This window comes from Polypterus senegalus, chromosome 12 (genome assembly GCF_016835505.1).
Source record: "Polypterus senegalus isolate Bchr_013 chromosome 12, ASM1683550v1, whole genome shotgun sequence".
In the NCBI taxonomy this organism is placed as follows: domain Eukaryota; kingdom Metazoa; phylum Chordata; class Cladistia; order Polypteriformes; family Polypteridae; genus Polypterus; species Polypterus senegalus.
In genome coordinates, this window is record NC_053165.1 from 106,017,473 (window position 1) to 106,034,958 (window position 17,486).

Consider the following 17,486-nt stretch of genomic DNA (forward strand, 5'->3'; position numbering starts at 1 on the left):
CAGGTCCTGAAGCAGCAAAACAACCCCAGACCATCACACTACCACCACCATATTTTACTGTTGGTATGATGTTCTTTTTCTGAAATGCTGTGTTCCTTTTACGCCAGATGTAACGGACATTTGCCTTCCACAAAGTTCAACTTTTGTCTCATCAGTCCACAAGGTATTCTCCCAAAAGTCTTGGCAATCATTGAGATGTTTCTTAGCAAAATTGAAACGAGCCCGAATGTTCTTTTTGCTTAACAGTGGTTTGCGTCTTGGAAATCTGCCATGCAGGCCGTTTTTGCCCAGTCTCTTTCTTATGGTGGAGTCGTGAACACTGACCTTAATTGAGGCAAGTGAGGCCTGCAGTTCTTTAGACGTTGTCCTGGGGTCTTTTGTGACCTCTCGGATGAGTCGTCTCTGCGCTCTTGGGGTAATTTTGGTTGGCCGGCCACTCCTAGGAAGGTTCACCACTGTTCCAAGTTTTTGCCATTTGTGAATAATGGCTCTCACTGTGGTTCGCTGGAGTCCCAAAGCTTAGAAATGGCTTTATAACCTTTACCAGACTGATAGATCTCAAATACTTCTGTTCTCATTTGTTCCTGAATTTCTTTGGATCTTGGCATGATGTCTAGCTTTTGAGGTGCTTTTGGTCTACTTCTCTGTGTCCGGCAGCTCCTATTTAAGTGATTTCTTGATTGAAACAGGTGTGGCAGTAATCAGGCCTGCGGGTGGCTACGGAAATTGAACTCAGGTGTGATACACCACAGTAAGGTTATTTTTTAACAAGGGGGCAATTACTTTTTCACACAGGGCCATGTAGGTTTGGATTTTTTTTTCTCCCTAAATAATAAAAACCATCATTTAAAAACTGCACTTTGTGTTTACTTGTGTTATATTTGACTAATGGTTAAATGTGTTTGATGATCAGAAACATTTTGTGTGACAAACATGCCAAAAGAATAAGAAATCAGGAAGGGGGCAAATAGTTTTTCACACCACTGTATTTAATGGCATATACAGGGAGTCTGCCATAAAATGAGCCTCTCCTACACTTACCAGGACGGAGTACATACAAGTAGAGTCAGTATAGACCATTCAGCACATGCATTATGCATCAGTTGTGAAGCTAAAACCTGTGACCCCTCGAATGAATGCAGAATCTGGCAGCACACTAATAACAACAGCTCATGTCTGCCGTTCAAACATTCAGACTCTGGCGTTACAGGACTCTAAACCAGTGAGCTTCTCCTTGTCAGCCTTTTCTGCTTGTTCAAGTCAAAGGCCTTATTGCCCACATGCCAATATATACACTTTTCTGTAACTTAATTATTTCAAAGGTATTATTTATTTCACGCATACCACTTTTAGTATTTTGAGATAGTGTCCTATTTTTGCTTTCATATTTCTTGCTTCTTTTAATCCCTTTCTAATTTTAAAGCTTTCCTTTTATGGGTGGCTCAGTGGGCACTGCCAACACCTCACAGCACTAGAAGATTACATAATGTTCTCAGAATCACTTGATTTAATTCAGGGTCACGGAAGGACTGGGCGCAAGCCAGGAATCAGCCTAACACTAAGTTCCAATGCACACATGTATATGGATTTAAATGAACCTAACGCAACTGTCTTTGGGATGTGGGTAGAATACCAGAGGTCACTAAAGAACAACCACACGGACACTGGAGACAAACTCCATACTAACAACATCCGGGCCCAGGACATGCGATTTGTGAGGCGGCAGCACTAACCACTGTGCCACCCAGCTCTAATACAAGCCTTCCAGAACAGATGGGGTCTCCTTGTGTCTGTGTTGCTTTTATTTTTAGTTTTACATACATGCAGGCAGATTGGTGGACAGTAGGGGCGCACTGGAGTGCGTCCTGCGATGGGCAAAAAATAACAGATCTAACCACATGCTTGGACGCACAACAAGTCCACTATCGACAAATTTCACAGTAACTTGGCTAAACCTTAACATAGATGGGACCCTTCAAAGTTTCATTCAAGGATAAAAATGAAAAATGAAAACTTTGAAATTAATCAAAGTCCTCCAGGGATACGACTTGGTGACAGGCTTTTACATTGTGTGACCTCTGCTTTTCTGGCCTCAGGCTGTGCTTGTGAAAGAAACATGGAATAGTCAGATATACGGGGCTGACATCCCAGCAGCTTTCAAGCAGTGCTTTTTAAAGTGGTGGTACAGTGGCTAGTGCTGTTGTTCCATTGATCTAGAGTTCTGCAGTTTGAATCTGCGCCAGGTAGCTGCATGTGTGGAGTTAGCAGTTTCTCTCCTTAGCTGCGTTTCTTCACATCACTTGGATTTCCTCCCACATCCCACAGATGAGTATAGCAGGTATTATGGTTTATGGGTTCTTAAATATAGATATAGGATTAAAAAGTAGTTGAATGTAACACAGAGAAAGTTATTCACAAGAAACTTTGCTGTTACGTTAATAACGTGCTTCGCTTACTGGTCAGCTAAATTCCAACTCATATTCCAATGCTTGTTCCATCTGTTCTCAAGGAAGCATGTGACAATAATTAAAACAAACTAATATAACATAACATATAAGTATACTGTATAAGATAAGAGAGAGGTAAGGTGCATGCGCTGATAGCGCATTGCCGCACCCACCACACGACATACCACCGGGATTGGGTGGAACACTGTGATGCTTTTAACAGTGGCTGGAGTGCCAATCCTGACACCAACCCCCAAGTTTTCCTTGTAAGTTGAAGGACCTGCTTGCAGGTCTGGATGCAGATTAACGTCACATCCAGGATGAAGCAAGTACAAGTTAAGGGGCCTGATCAAGAGCCCAACGGAGTAGAGTCACTTCTGGCATTTATGGGATTTGAACTGGCACCCTTCTAATTGCTGGCACAGACCCCTAGCCTCACTCAATTATCTATCATGACATCTTCCTTCTTTTTTTAAACAATACTCCAGTACTCTGCCTGTTCAGTTTACGCCTCTACACCTCTACAATGTTCATTTCAGTAACAACTCACAACCACATACATTACATTGCATTTTGACTTGTGCTGGCCCAAGTGTCTCAAATACATTTATTAACATTTAACACGTATCTTCTAGTTTTCTTGGTGATCTTCTGTCTGAGAACTTCACTTGATTCTCTGACTGACTCTGGTGTTCAATAGGTTGATGTGGCCTTTCTTCCGTTTCATTGCTGCCTTTTGAATTTTCTGACTGTGATGTTTTATTTAAGATTGTATCTCATCAATTTCTTCTAAGCACCATACCATCTTTTTTTCAATAACATACAGTCTTGGTTGTACTTGTTCCTTCACTATTCCTTGTAAATTCAATGTTTTTGCTTTGCACCCTCTCCAACCATAACCTAGCGTCTGTGGGAGAGAAGCGAAAGCTTTCGATTCGTTAAAAATTTCGATCTTCAGTTCTTGATGGATCTCAACATTTTAAGGTCCTCCGATATCAAAAACATTGATATCTCGACGAAGGGTGTGTGTCTGTGTGTTAAGATTCTTGAGGACAGTCTAGAGCTAGAATGGCTGGACAGAAAAACACCAAACTCAAAATGTAAGCCTGTTACGAGATGATGATGTGCTGATTAGTTTTTGAGCCAAATCATGTAAGAGAAAGAGGCACTCTAGAGGAACCCTCAAATACCGTAATTCTTCAATTAAATTCTGAATTCTTCTAGTAAATTCCTATTGTATTGAATTATTTTATGATCAGAAAGTAGCAAGTATTTACTGAAATGTTATTGAATAGTTCGGGTAACTCGGTTCCTAGGGTGTAAAGCCTACTGACGCTCACATACATATTTTTTGTTGGATTTTCCTTTACTGTGATCTCTTATCCGTTTTCCAGGTCTGGGCTCCTCTGTCATAATATATTTTGTGTTCTCTTTTCTGGTTTTTCTCTCCCTTTTCTCACTTCATCTTCCCTCCCAGACTTTAGCAGGTTCTCTTTCATCGGAAGACCATGATTGTCTTCCCATGATTAACTGTGCTGGGGAAGCTCCATGTCAAAGAGGTGTACAATGATATACTAGTGGGCTCTGATAAAAATCATCTCCATTTAGATTTCTTTGCAAGATGGTTAAATGTTTCTACAAGTCCATCAGACTGGGGAAAGTTTGGATTTGATGTGCTATGTATAAAGTCCCTTTCCTTTGTAGGTTTTGAACACTTGTAAATCACTGACCCTGATATGACACTCAATATCCGCAAACAAAAGCTTTCAAGCATTGTATGATTGCTTCACTCTTTGTGCTATTGAATTCACACATTTCAGAATATACACACGAGTAATCAGTGACCAACTGCTTTCTCACGACACCGAAATAGCAAGACCTAATTTTTTGTTATGGCCTCTCTGGTACAGAATGAGATTTTATTTGCTCTGCAGGATTGCTAGGTCTGAGTTTTAGGTGTACTGAACATCTTTTTACTTCATTAGAACATTAGACAAGACAAGAAAAGGCCATTCAGCCTTACAAAGCTTGCCAGTCCTATCCACTTCGTTCTTCCAAAATAACATCAAGTCGAGTTCTGAAGGTCCCTAAACTCTTACTGTCTGCCACACTACTTGGTCACTTGTTCTAAGTGTCTGTGGTTCTCTGTGTAAAGAAAAACATCTTAATATTTATGTGAAATCTACCCTTAAGTTTCCAACTGAGTTCCCTTGTTCTTGTTAAACTCATTTTAAAGTCACAGTCTTGATCCACTTTATTGATTTCCTTCATAATTTTAAACATCTCATTCGTGTCTCCTCTTAATCTCCTTTTGGTTAAACTGTATAGGCTCAGCTCTTTCAATCTTTCCTCATAACTCATCCCCTGTATCCCTGGACTCAGCCTAGTCGCTCTTCTTGGGACCTTTTTTGTAGCCTGGAGACCAAAAGATGAGGCCTCATCAGTGTGTTATAAAGCTTGAGCAGAACCTCCTGTGACTGGGACTCTACACATCAAGGCGCTTTATAACCTGACATTCTGTTTCCTTCTTAATGGCTTCTGAACGCTGTCTGAAAGTTAAGAACGCAGAGTCCTAAATCCTTCTCCTAAGGCATCTTTACATTTTCAGACCACCCATTGTGTATTCAGACCTATAAAAGTTTTACTTCCTATGTGTAATACGTTACATTTACTGATGTTAAATTTCATCTTTCACAATCTCCTCAAGCCTGTATGCCATCCAAGTCCTTCTCTAACGATTCAAAGGATCTGAGATTATCTTCCAATCCACCTATCTTGGTATCATCTTCAGACTTGACCAGCTTGTTACTTATATTGCCATCCAAATCATTATTATTAAAAATAGTAGCGGCCCTAGCACTGACCCGAGAGTCACCATCCTTCACATCACCAATTTCAGATATGTTCCTTGCACAATAACCCTCTGCTTTCTGGGTTTTTGCCTAAAAATATCTTGGTCCATTGTATGATCTCATATGCCCTTTTCTTGCACATTTCAGTTTTTCTATACCCTTCATGGATTTTTTATAGCATTTTCTTTCTTAATGATGCTGCTGTCACAATTTTACTACCTTGGTAGATAATTCCATCCACAAATGGAAGTTCTGCTCAGCAGCAGTGGCGTAGTATAGTGGGGGCGGCAGGGGTGGCCCGCCCCGGGCAGCACTTTTAGGGGGCGGCAAAGAATTACTGTATATTTTAGTCTTTTAAATTGAAATACCTAAATAAGGGGGCGGCGAAATTTTCCTCTGCCCCGGGTGGCTGACACCCACGCTACGCCACTGCTCGTCAGTTCTAATACTTGCCTACTTGTGGGTTGCAGTCTTGCTTGTTTTTCTGGCCATCCTTGAATGATTACTTCTTTCAGTTTCTGCATTGTTTCATCCCTTCCTGTCTGTTTTGATAACGTGTGTTCTGCTGTCTGACAAAGGAATTGCTGTCCCGCCATATCATCATACAGTATGTTTCTATTGCCTCTGAGATCCTCTCTTCATGTCTATACTTTTCATTTACTGCTCTTGTCTGGGAGTCAGCTGTAAACATCAATCTGCCTGGAATGTATGTTACATGCAGAGTGTTATCTCTCTAGTTTAGTCATCATGCATTGTATACGTAGTGGACGGTCATTAAGGGATTTATTAAACAAAGCAATTAATGGTTTGCGATCTGTTTCAGCCATCACCGCTTGTCCAGAAATAAACTGATAAAAACATTCACAAGCGATCCTCCATTTGTGAATATCTACTGTCTGCTGCAGTAAGTACTGCAGTACTGTAGATGCATTCACTACTGTCTGCCATGTTTCTTTCATGCTTTTGCAGTAGCAAAGCTCCTAATCCATACTGTGAGGCATTAGATGAAGTCTTGACTGGTTTATGAGGATAACAGAACTTTAACACGTGATCTTTCATTAATAGCTCATCGCAGGGACTCTCTTGCTCATGATTCCAAGTTCAAATTCATTCCACATTTTTCTTAGTCAGATGCGCCAATATATTGGACAGATTTGGAATGAATCTGGCAAGTTCATTAAGCATGCCGATGAATCTGTGTTTTCCTGCACTGAGGCCTTTGTATATTTTCAATAGCAGACACTTTATAGATTTATCAGATTTTCCTCCCTCACTGCTCAACGTATCTCTTATGAATGTTATTTCCTTTACCCCTAGCATACATTTTTTTTGGTTTCTCTTTAAATTCGCTGCTCTTGCAGCATCCAGTACATGCTGTTCTTTTGAAGATCCCCATACAAACTGTCGTTCATAGGGATGTCAACTTCATCTAAATGTTCAAAAATCATGCAGATTGTTTTGTGATAAACCACTGGTGCTAATGCTATACCAAAAAGGGGTATTAAATGTGCACAATTTAGACTCATCCAATTATTATCTAGCAGCATCATCAAATTTTCTGAAATATTTTATGCTTGCAAACCATGCCATCATTTCTTTTCTTCTTGAAATGGAAGCTTGAAATGTTCCCCCTTGGGTATCTTGATTCTGGTCTCTCGAATCTAAACACATTCTTAATTTACAGTGTTTCTTTTCTACAATTCAGTAGGTTCCTCAGCTTTCTTAATTATGGTCATGCTCTCCATTCTGTCCAGTTCAGTTTTTGCTTCATGGCAAACAGAACCATTCGGCAGGAGTGTATGACAGGAGTTATGCTTTTGCCTGTGCTTATCTTGTGCTCCTGGTAAGACAGCCAAGTCCTTTAAGTAGCTTACTGTAATCTTACAGCAGAGTTTAATTTTCTGCATTTCCCTCTACATTAACTCTTGTATACATTGGACTTTCAAACAATAATATATCCTTAAAGTGTCTTTAGTGACCCAGCATATATTAATATTGAAATCAAGTCACAAATAACCATAACTGTCCAAACTGTTATGAAAACTCTTCCCTGAATACTTTACTTCATTTTAAACTAATTATTAATACTTAAGTTACTTTTAAATTAAGTACAGCAACTCTTCTGGCCGAGGACATTCTGCATCTAATGGCATCAGACAAATGACTCTGCACTGCCTTTCTCTGTTGTCCATCGTTTGTCTCCCTGCTGCATGCCTCACAGTCTCTCTCTGACTTGTCATCTTCCATCAACAACAGGGACTCTTTCAAGGGCTTCCTATGCTGAAACCCATCAGCGACACTTCTCTCTTATCTCCCTAAACTCATAAATACCAAACAAATGACCAATATTATAGAAATGCAGCTGTAATGACACCTTCTGTGTTTTTTGTCCACCTTTGCTTCTCTATGAATCTGTATCAGGTGATGTGACTTGTGCCGTTTTACTTTGTGCAGCAGCTTGCCTGCCCCCTTTCATCTTCAACTTCCTCCTCTGTGCACTGTCCCTGTACAATTCCTGGCCCCAACATTCATGATCTGATGATTTCGGAAGTGTCACTCTGCATTGCATCTCTGACTTGTAATCTGCTATTGACGACAGAGGCTGTTTCAAGGGCTTGCTGTGCTGATAAGCGCAGTGGCATTTCTTATCTCTTACCTCTGTAAACTCATAAACGCTTACATAAAAAGTAACAAGACAGAAATGCAGCTGTAATTAACATATATAGATACAAAGAAATCTTTAAAAAAGAATGTTTTGTTTGAGTGCTGTTTAAAAACACAGCATTTAAAATGCGCAGGAAAAATTACTGCCCCTTTACCGCATTCAGGGTCACTCTAGCAACTCTATACATTTAGGGCAAATAAATGATCATAATAAAATAATTTTAAACTATTTTGGCATGTTTCTGGAAGTAAACTTTTGAAGAAACTGTATCATATGACCCCATGGAAGCTGTAAGAATGACTTCACGGGTCACTAGTGTCCCAAGGCATGTATACAAGGGTTAATAAATAGTAAGCAGTCTTCCAATCAAGTTCATTTTGACACAAACAGGCAATCAATTCTAAAACGGTCTGACCATCTTTTGGCACTGCAATATATGTGAATATTTTTCAATTTTTTACAGAACCCTAGCTATACGTTGCACATTTACGGGCACTAAATATGCAGTAATCTGTACTTCTGTTTCAGGCAGACATGTTCTGGGCTGGCTGCAGCTTTCTATATTCTTTTTTCAGACACGATATTCACTTGTGCTCCTGAATCTAATTTACTGCAAATGAAAACTGCATTGTTCACTTGAACTGGGAGAATCCATTCTTTCCTTCTGCCTTTTAGTTCAGTTAATGCATTTACATAAAATTCCTCCACATTTAATTGGATAAAGTGCCTTTGAGGATGGCGCATTGCAGTTTTAAATCTGCTTTTATTTTTATACTGAAGTTTCTCCTGCAATGACATGCAAAAAAGTTGGATGCAAAGCAGCCAAGATCTACACAGGAAAGTGTCAGTTTTCAATGCATTGTTTGGGAAGTGGCTCATTGTGGAAAAAGTCAAAACAACCATCTCATGAAAATTACAATTAATAACCAAGCTGCTATTATTTAAAACTAAATAAATAACCCATCTTATATTTTAAATTGCTTTGGGTAAGTGACAAACGACAGCCATTGACTGCTAAAATGTTTGAGTCTGTGCTTCATAATAATAATTTGTGCTAGTGTTTATTCTTCTAGAAACTCCTGACCAGTTAAATTTGCATCATTTTTTTTACTAGAAAATATCGACCTCTGCTCCTCCCAAGAGCATGGTTCCAGTCCCAGTAGTTCTCGAGAACCAGCAGGATGCTGCACTGCACGTGCTTGATCTTCCCATCCTTCCTAGTCGGTTTCTTTAATTTGCTTGAGGCCAGCAGGGGGAGCTAATCCTGTGGTCTGAAAGTGGATCCCAGTGCCCCAGTGCAGTGATGGGTACACTGTACTGTAAAAATGGTGCCGTCCTTCAGATGTGATGTAAAACCATATGGCTCTCTGTGGTCATAAAAGATCCTGAAGAGTAGGATGTATCCTGAAGTCCAGATTTAACTGCCCACCACAGCCCAGTCATTCTGGACCCCTAATCATCCCCAGTCTGTAAATGACTCTCTCTCACTACTTCAGCAGCTAACAATATGTGGTGAGTGTGTTGGCGCAAAAATGGCTGCCGTTTCATCATCCAGGTGGATGCTACACTCACTGAAATGCTTTGAACAGTGAGAAAAGCACTATATAAATGTAAAGAATTATTATTAGATGTTGCTCCTCTTCTTCTTCATCATCACCTTCTTGATGAGTCTGCCTATGCAGTTTTTCTTAAGAAATGCATGAACCCTTTGCACATTTTTTTGCTTCACCAGTGCACATTATGTCATAAGCTTTCACTGAAGACCAAGATGTAGGTTCTAGTCCCAGTGGTTTGTGAATAATCGCATGACAGATGGACACATCCTTTAGCGTTTCTTATATATAGATTATTATCATTCTCTATAATTTTTTGTCGTCCAGGTGGCACATACAGTAGCTTTAAATGTTTCTGCTCTTACTGGGTGGTGCACGAAAAGGCACTAGTGGAATTTAATGGTAGCCTCTCATTGCAGCAATTGGCCAGATGGTATAAACAGCAAATAATTCTGTCATCCAGAATTAAACATAGGAAGCAAGAGACTGGACAACTGGACCATTGATTGTTATAACAAGTAATCCTATTTATACAAAACCTATGGACGAGTTCTCACAGAAAAGGCTCTCATCAAAATCCTTCCTTCATCCATCGATTCATTTTCTATTCTAGTTCAGGGTGTCCAGGAGCCAGGGCCTAATCAAGTAGCCCTGAGAGCATGATGGCTAATAACCTTGCGTAACCATTCTGTCACAGGGTACACACTTGCCAGTTTAGAGTTGCCCACTAACTGATCAAACATAAAAGTCTACATAGCTTTGGGAATTGAGAGTAAAGCCACACAGGGAGAATGGACAAACTCCTCACAATTAAGCTGGAATTCAAAGCTAGCTGCAATAGCACCCCATCTTAGGATATGCTTGTTATATTTTAGTTTATATTGATGTATTTAGATAAATTACATTTCAGGCAGTAGTTGCAAATATATGTCAGTTGAAAAATGATGAACTACCCTTCCTTCTCTCCACCAATCAAGTCATTAAAGTCATGTTTTTCACAGCACAGGGTCTCCCTTATACTGTACATGCTAGGTGGTGCCAACCTGTTGCTGTGAAACAGTTAAGCTGATGTCTCATTGTACAACTTCAAATCTTGCTGTATGTCAAATTTGCTGACTGCGGTTGGTGATCTCGTCAATTTATACAACTGATAATCTCTGGGTTTATCACATTTAGAGACAGCATGCTGACTTTCTAAGCACAGTTGAGCTGCCCTCTTTTGTGACAACCAAAAAATGTACTGCCTGATGCTGCTGGTGTTGTACGAAGGTACAGCGAGTTCAGACACAGTCTCTGATCATTGTTTTACTTTTTAATATCCTGTCGTGGTACATAAGATCAAAGAAGCCTCGCCTCTGTTTGTGAGGTTTAAAAGACAAGCATTCTGTACTCATGTCACTCTATTACTGTTATATGCATTGTACGTCTGGTTTGATTTTGCCACAGCAAGCTGCGGACTTGTTGGAGTGAGTCACCCGCCATGTCACATTATGCGAATGGCTTCAGGGGAGTGTGCCACCGACTGCCTCTGACTTGCCAAGATTATCGCTAGAAAAGTCGTCAAATATGACATGGCTTTTAATGTTGTCATAAAAGTCGCTCTTACGCCCATTATTGCCATTAGAGGTTAGTGAAAAGCCAAGCAAAATGACACCTTTTATTGGGTAACTAAAATGATTACAATGTGCAAGCTTTCGAGGCAATTCAGGCCCCTTCTTCAGGTAAGATATAATACAGAAACTGGAGTTCGCTGTGTTTATATCCACACACTAGGACAAGAAACAACATTGGTAAATCTTTAAATGAAAAATCTTAAATGTAAAAAATGAATAGATTCCTTCAGGCTAAGATTAATTTAACAAGAGAGAGAAGAACAATGTATGGCCAAGATCTTTGGATAATGGCTAACGCGGTACAACACCCTAGTACATCAAAAGGTTAAAAATGGTCAAACTCAGGCAGATGACTTGAGCCTGCTGAGCTTGGACTGTTTGGAAAACTGGTGCAGATGAAAACGTTGAACAATGTGCAGAAAGGCAGGTGGTCCTGGGGTGGGGGTCACTGGATGTCTACTCTTTTTAATTAGAAACTCACAGTAAAACAATACTAGATCGACAGGACCTTACATCACAAGAATTGTGGACAGCTAATTATTGATCACGAGAATCCAACAAGGGTCCGGCTACAGAACTCAGTGGAGTCCAGACTTTGGTAAAGAATTGGTGTGAACACTTTAATGACAGGTGGAAAAGTGGCCAGGGTGAGAAATCAAGTGGAAGTAAGAAATCAGAGGACTCTGGGAAGCTCAGATTGACACATGGAATGAACAAGTGTTTTTCTTGCATTTACTGCTTTGTGTCATCCCCTCAGTGTGTATGGTGGATGCTCACTTTTATTGCATAAATGAGCTTTGCACTTTCTCTCTGAAAGCTGATATAAGGCGCTCCATTATTTTTAGCCAAGCCATACGGTACAATTGTATTTGCTCAGACCTGACGGACCGGATCAACAACTGCAGGAGCTCAGACAAGATTTCATCAGACAAGGTTATACCCCCAAAACAACAGACACTCAAATAAGAAGAGCTACCGCCATACCCAGAGACAATGTTTTGGAATATAAAAGCAAAGACAACAAGAACCACATCCTCCTTGTTGTCACCTACAACCCACATCTTGAAACACTTTGAAAAATTATAAAAGAACTTCAGCCAATGCTAAACAGCGACCAAACACTGAAAAATGTATTTCCTGAACCTCCCCTCCTGGCATACAGACAACCACCAAACCTTCAGCAACTTATTGTCCGAGGCTCCCAAAATGAACCGACAGAAAATGGCACATCTCCCTGCCTACAGAAAAGATGTAAAACGTGTGCCCACATCTACAATACAGACCGTATAGTTATACCACACTGCCGACTTGAACATCACATAAAGGTATCATTTTCCTGCAGATCATCCAATGTTGTCTACCTAATTCTCTGCATGAAATGTCCTGACACTACACTCTATGTGGGAGAAACTGGACAAACACTCCGCCAGAGAATGAATTTACACAGATTCCACATTAAACATGGCGACACAGATGTTCCTGTAGCGGCCCACTTCAACAGCCATGGACACTGTGAGAGGGACTTTAAAGTCACAGTGCTTATGGGCAACTTCAAAACACAGCCAGAGAGAAAAGAATGGGAAGTTAAACTCATGTTAAAATGTACAGTTTTTCTCAGTTGCTTTGGTGCATTTCTCACAACAGATTTAACATTTGCATAACAGCGAGTGCATTTCTCCAAACACTTAGTGCAAATAAACATCATGGATGACCAGCAAAAGCAGGTAACCTCTTCAAAATCCTCAATCCATGCCTCAAAAGCAAGTATTTACATCGCTGAATATGTCAGTGGCATCAAAATGCCAAGTCCATGAATCATCGTCCACGGACATGACAGCCAAAATGTAAAGTCATGTTATCAATATAAAATTGGCACAATCTAAACATTTTCTGATGCACAAAACATCTGAATGACAAGGGCAGGAAACATAAAAATACACAACACCGATTGCAGGAGATCGATTCAAGAAGAATATTTTATTGATTGCACAGGTATATATGGTGACATACCATGCACTGCACTTGGAGTCTAGCAAAAAAATGCATTTCAATACTTTATGCATAACATATGAAATGAAGGAAAAAAAATTACAACATCGAAAACAAAATATACATCCTGAAATGTGTCTTGTATTTTGATGTTGTTTGCCATTGATGATGTTTTGTCAGTGTTTGGAGAAATGCACTCGCTGTTATGCAAATGTTAAGTCTGTTGTGAGAAATGCACCAAAGCAACTGAGACTGATTGATCTAAGATCTCACACCTGCCCCGAATAACGTGTCACCTGAGAGCCATTTAAGGTGGTGCAGGAATCATTAGTATTGTGAATACAAACCAAAAAAAAAGATTTGTAGAAACCCATAAAATACACTTGACAGCCAATGATATCTTGTTGAACTCGTTTGACTGCAATGACTTACACAATGAAAAAATGACAAGTTTGTCTGGAGCGTAAGACTATGCAAAAGAGGGCTACACAATGCATTTTGATCATCATGACATAAGCAACCGCTGATGCATGATATAGCTGAGAATTGCACATAAGCATCTGCCTGAGTGAACTAAAACAATTGCAAAATGACGAAAACACCCAGAAATTGCTGTTATGATGTGCACAACCGACTAAAGGTTGTGGGAATTGAACGAGCAGTTTTGAGAACTGCAATTCTGTTGTGAGAAATGCACCAAAGCAACTGAGAAAAACTGGAATACATTACAACATGGCTTGAATAGAGACAAGAGTTTTATAGCCAGGTATGAGGACTGTTTGCATCTCTCAGAATGACACGGACAACCTGTCAACAGACCCATATTGTCTTGAAAAACTCACCACACACTTCAAAGGATTTTGTTGGACAGTTATCTGATCTAAAGATCTTGACCATACATTGTTCTTCTCTCTCTTGTTAAATTAATCTTAGCCTGAATGAACCTATTCATTTTTTACATTTAAGATTTTTCTTTTAAAGATTTACCAGTGTTATTTTTTGTCCTAGTGTGTGGATATAAACACAGGGAACTTCAGTTTCTGTATTGCATCTTGCCTGAAGAAGGGGCCTGAGTTGCCTCGAAAGCTTGCATATTGTAATCTTTTTAGTTTGCCAATAAAAGGTGTCATTTTGCTTGGCTTTTCTGTGAAAGCTGCTACAAAGAGTCTGTCACAGAGCCAGTGGGAGCCTGCATGGTGGAGACAGAGACCTGGGCAGGCATAACCGGCTCGTATTCCAATTGGATAAAAATGCTTGTTATATTTCAAGTGCCTTGGCAGGGTGTTTGTTCGTCATGAATAAGTTTTGCTTGTGCGCCATGTGGAGTGTATGTAGGCCCCCCTAACTGGCACAATGTTATTTACTGTGTTTACTAAGCTGGTAAGCCTTTCTTTGCATGGATATTTACTGACATTACTAAAAGACGTGCATTTTGTCCTGGTATCAGACAGAACATTATGTACCCATCTGCCTCACTGATTAATCATTCAGTTTTTAGGACATACCTGGGGTTCACCTGGCTGACAGGGATGTTCAGGCGTGCAGCAATGTCCTCAACTGTCTCATTGCCCTCAGAGATGATGCCAACTCCTTTGGCAATAGCCTTGGCTGTGATTGGGTGGTCACCCGTAACCATGATGACTTTGATTCCAGCCGATCGACACTTGCCTACGGCATCTGGTACTGCAGCACGTGGAGGATCAATCATGGACATGAGGCCCACAAAGCACAGGTTGTCAGTCTGGAAGTTGACATCGTCACAGTCAAATGCAAATCCTTTTGGATACTGGTCTTCTGGCAGAAACACATGGCAAAAACCTGAAAAAGAAGGTGGATGGTGACTTGAAGGTCTACATCAGGGTGTCAAATGTCTGCTGGTTTTTGTTACATCCATGTTCTTAATTGGCAACCAATTATTGTTACTACTGCATCATCCTTTTGTCTTAGTTCTAATTACAGTATACAGTATACTCATGTATAAGTTGGGTCTTGAAAACCGAAAAATCAATCATGAAATCAGACCCAGACTTATACTCCCGTTTAAAAATGCATCTTACGTTTTTTGTTTTTTTTACATCTTCTTGCCTCCTCTAATCTCACGTCGGTTTCTCAGACACGGCAAATTTTGTTGCAGCAGCACAGTTACCAGTTTCTTTCGCCACTTCAACAATTTTCAATTTAAAAACCATCTATCTATCTATCTATCTATCTATCTATCTATCTATCTATCTATCTATCTATATACAGTAACTTGTTTTATAAGATTCTCAATTGTCTTATTTTTTTCATTAAGTGGAGGCCAAAGCAAAAATGAGATCTTAAATTCAGCTCCTGAGGACCACCATTTTCACTCCAACCAATCACTTTATTAGAAGTCAATTCTAGATGTCAATGAAACACATGCTTTAATTCTATGGCTTGTTACTGCTCTCTTCTGCCACACCAGACATGTTGAACTGTTGATTTCCAAAGAGCAGTGTCAAAATGTTTTATGGACCAGACCAGATCAATATTTGTCATATCCCTACTTTTTCTTTTTGGCTCATGTGATCAACTTAGCTGGTAACCCGTTGGCTCCCTTTGCACCTCAGTATTATTTAGATGCAATCAAGCGTTCTGAATCTTGAAAAGCCAGCCAAACAGGAGTAACTGATTATAAATTACGTAAGTTCCTGTCACTACAGTAGCCCTCCAGGATTTGAGCTTGACAGCCCCGATTTTGTCCCCCTACTGCTCACCCAGCACTCTCTCTCCAAGACCTCCCAGCTCCAGATATGCATTCTGAAAAGCCTCCTTGAGCTCTTCATCTAATGGCTGTTCCTTGCCCTGCAGCATGATTGTTGAGCAGCGATCAAGTATCCTCTCGGGGGCACCCTTCATCACAAGCAGGTAGCGGTTATCATTTGGATCTTCGGTTTCATGGACAGACAGCTGCAAGAAGGGAAAGACAATAAGGATGATGCCAATAGGATGGCTTCACAACACATTTTGTAAGTAAGTCTGCAGTGAATCATCACTCAATGGAAGTCCATGTGATTTTTCACTTTTTCTGAGCCTGGTGCAGCAGTCCTTCTAAACAAAATTTCTCGTACTTTTTAACCTCAATTTAGCTGAATTTGTAATTTGGTTTTACTAAAACAAGATCTTAAAGATCCCATTCTGGCAATCTGCATACACACTTTTTTTTACTGGCTACAGCTAAATTAAAAATGATGATGTTGTTCATACTAATTAAGAGATTTTACAAATGTAAAAAAACAACTCTTCACCCTAGTAAGCATGAGTTACATTCACTGTAGCTCAATGTCTTGTTTTAAATGCCACAATTTTAGTGATTTAACAATACATCTACTGGTGGTGGTACCTTTACAAGCACAGGCTCTAGTGAATCCATGAAATGAGTAGCTAAGGCCCAATCTACATGATTATGTTTTTATTTAAAGATGCAGATGTTGGTCTTTGACAGTACCCAATCCTTGAAAAAACTTTGAAAAATGTTCTCCAGAGCTGTGCATTTCTGAAAACACTGCAGTGTGGACGGATGAAAACAAAAGTGTTTTGAAAATGCAGACACTAAATCGATTTATACTTACTATGTGGCCCTTCTCTGATTGGCTGCAGCTCATTGCAATGCCTCATCTCCTGATTGGTCACCTTTCATGGAATATAACCACATTCCAATACAGCGGACATAGAGGCGCTGCTTTCCATGGCACTTGTTTGTTTTGTTTGCCTGTATAAATCTAAACTGCATGTTATACAGTTTGAATGCTGAATAAATGGGCAAAAAGCAAATAATTTACCAGTCGCTACAGTTTTGCAATAAATCCCTTCAAGGTAGACAATTCAACTTCCTGTTTGTGGCAATGCGCTCATGCCCAATGTAGGTAAACAGCTATGTCAGAGACATCTTCTGTTGTTTTAATGTGGTTGGAAATACTTCTGTAGACTATGTGGAAACACCAGTGTGGGCGGAGATTGATTTAATTTAAAAATGGTAACATAGTAAGGTGGATCTAACTAACCAATGGGCTTTTGTCTTTGATGACAGAGGACATGCTGATTATTGACAGTGTAGTTATCAAAAGACAACTGGAGTAGAACACTTTCATCCTTTGGAAGAAGTCTTATGTGTACTTTGTTTTGATAAAAGGTGTACTACTATTTTGGGTGGAGAGATATGAGAGACACCATATAAAAAATAGATTTTAGAAGACAGCATATAATAGATAATAAAATAAAATAAGACAGACAGACAGACAGACATATATGAAAGGCACTATATGATAGATAGATAGATAGATAGATAGATAGATAGATAGATAGATAGATAGATAGATAGATAGATAGATAGATAGATAGATAGA

General features: G+C 39.7%; 1 protein-coding gene across 1 annotated transcript in view; it reads right to left on the reverse strand.

Moving 5' to 3' along the window:
- atp1a3b (ATPase Na+/K+ transporting subunit alpha 3b) overlaps positions 1 to 17,486 on the reverse strand; it is a 54,421-nt gene that overhangs the window by 19,608 nt on the left and 17,327 nt on the right. The window contains exons 11-12 of the mRNA XM_039773140.1: positions 15,858 to 16,050; positions 14,625 to 14,937 (exon numbers count right to left, since the gene is read on the reverse strand). Coding sequence (XP_039629074.1) covers positions 14,625 to 14,937; positions 15,858 to 16,050 — 506 coding nt within the window. The remainder of the gene's footprint in view (positions 1 to 14,624; positions 14,938 to 15,857; positions 16,051 to 17,486) is intronic.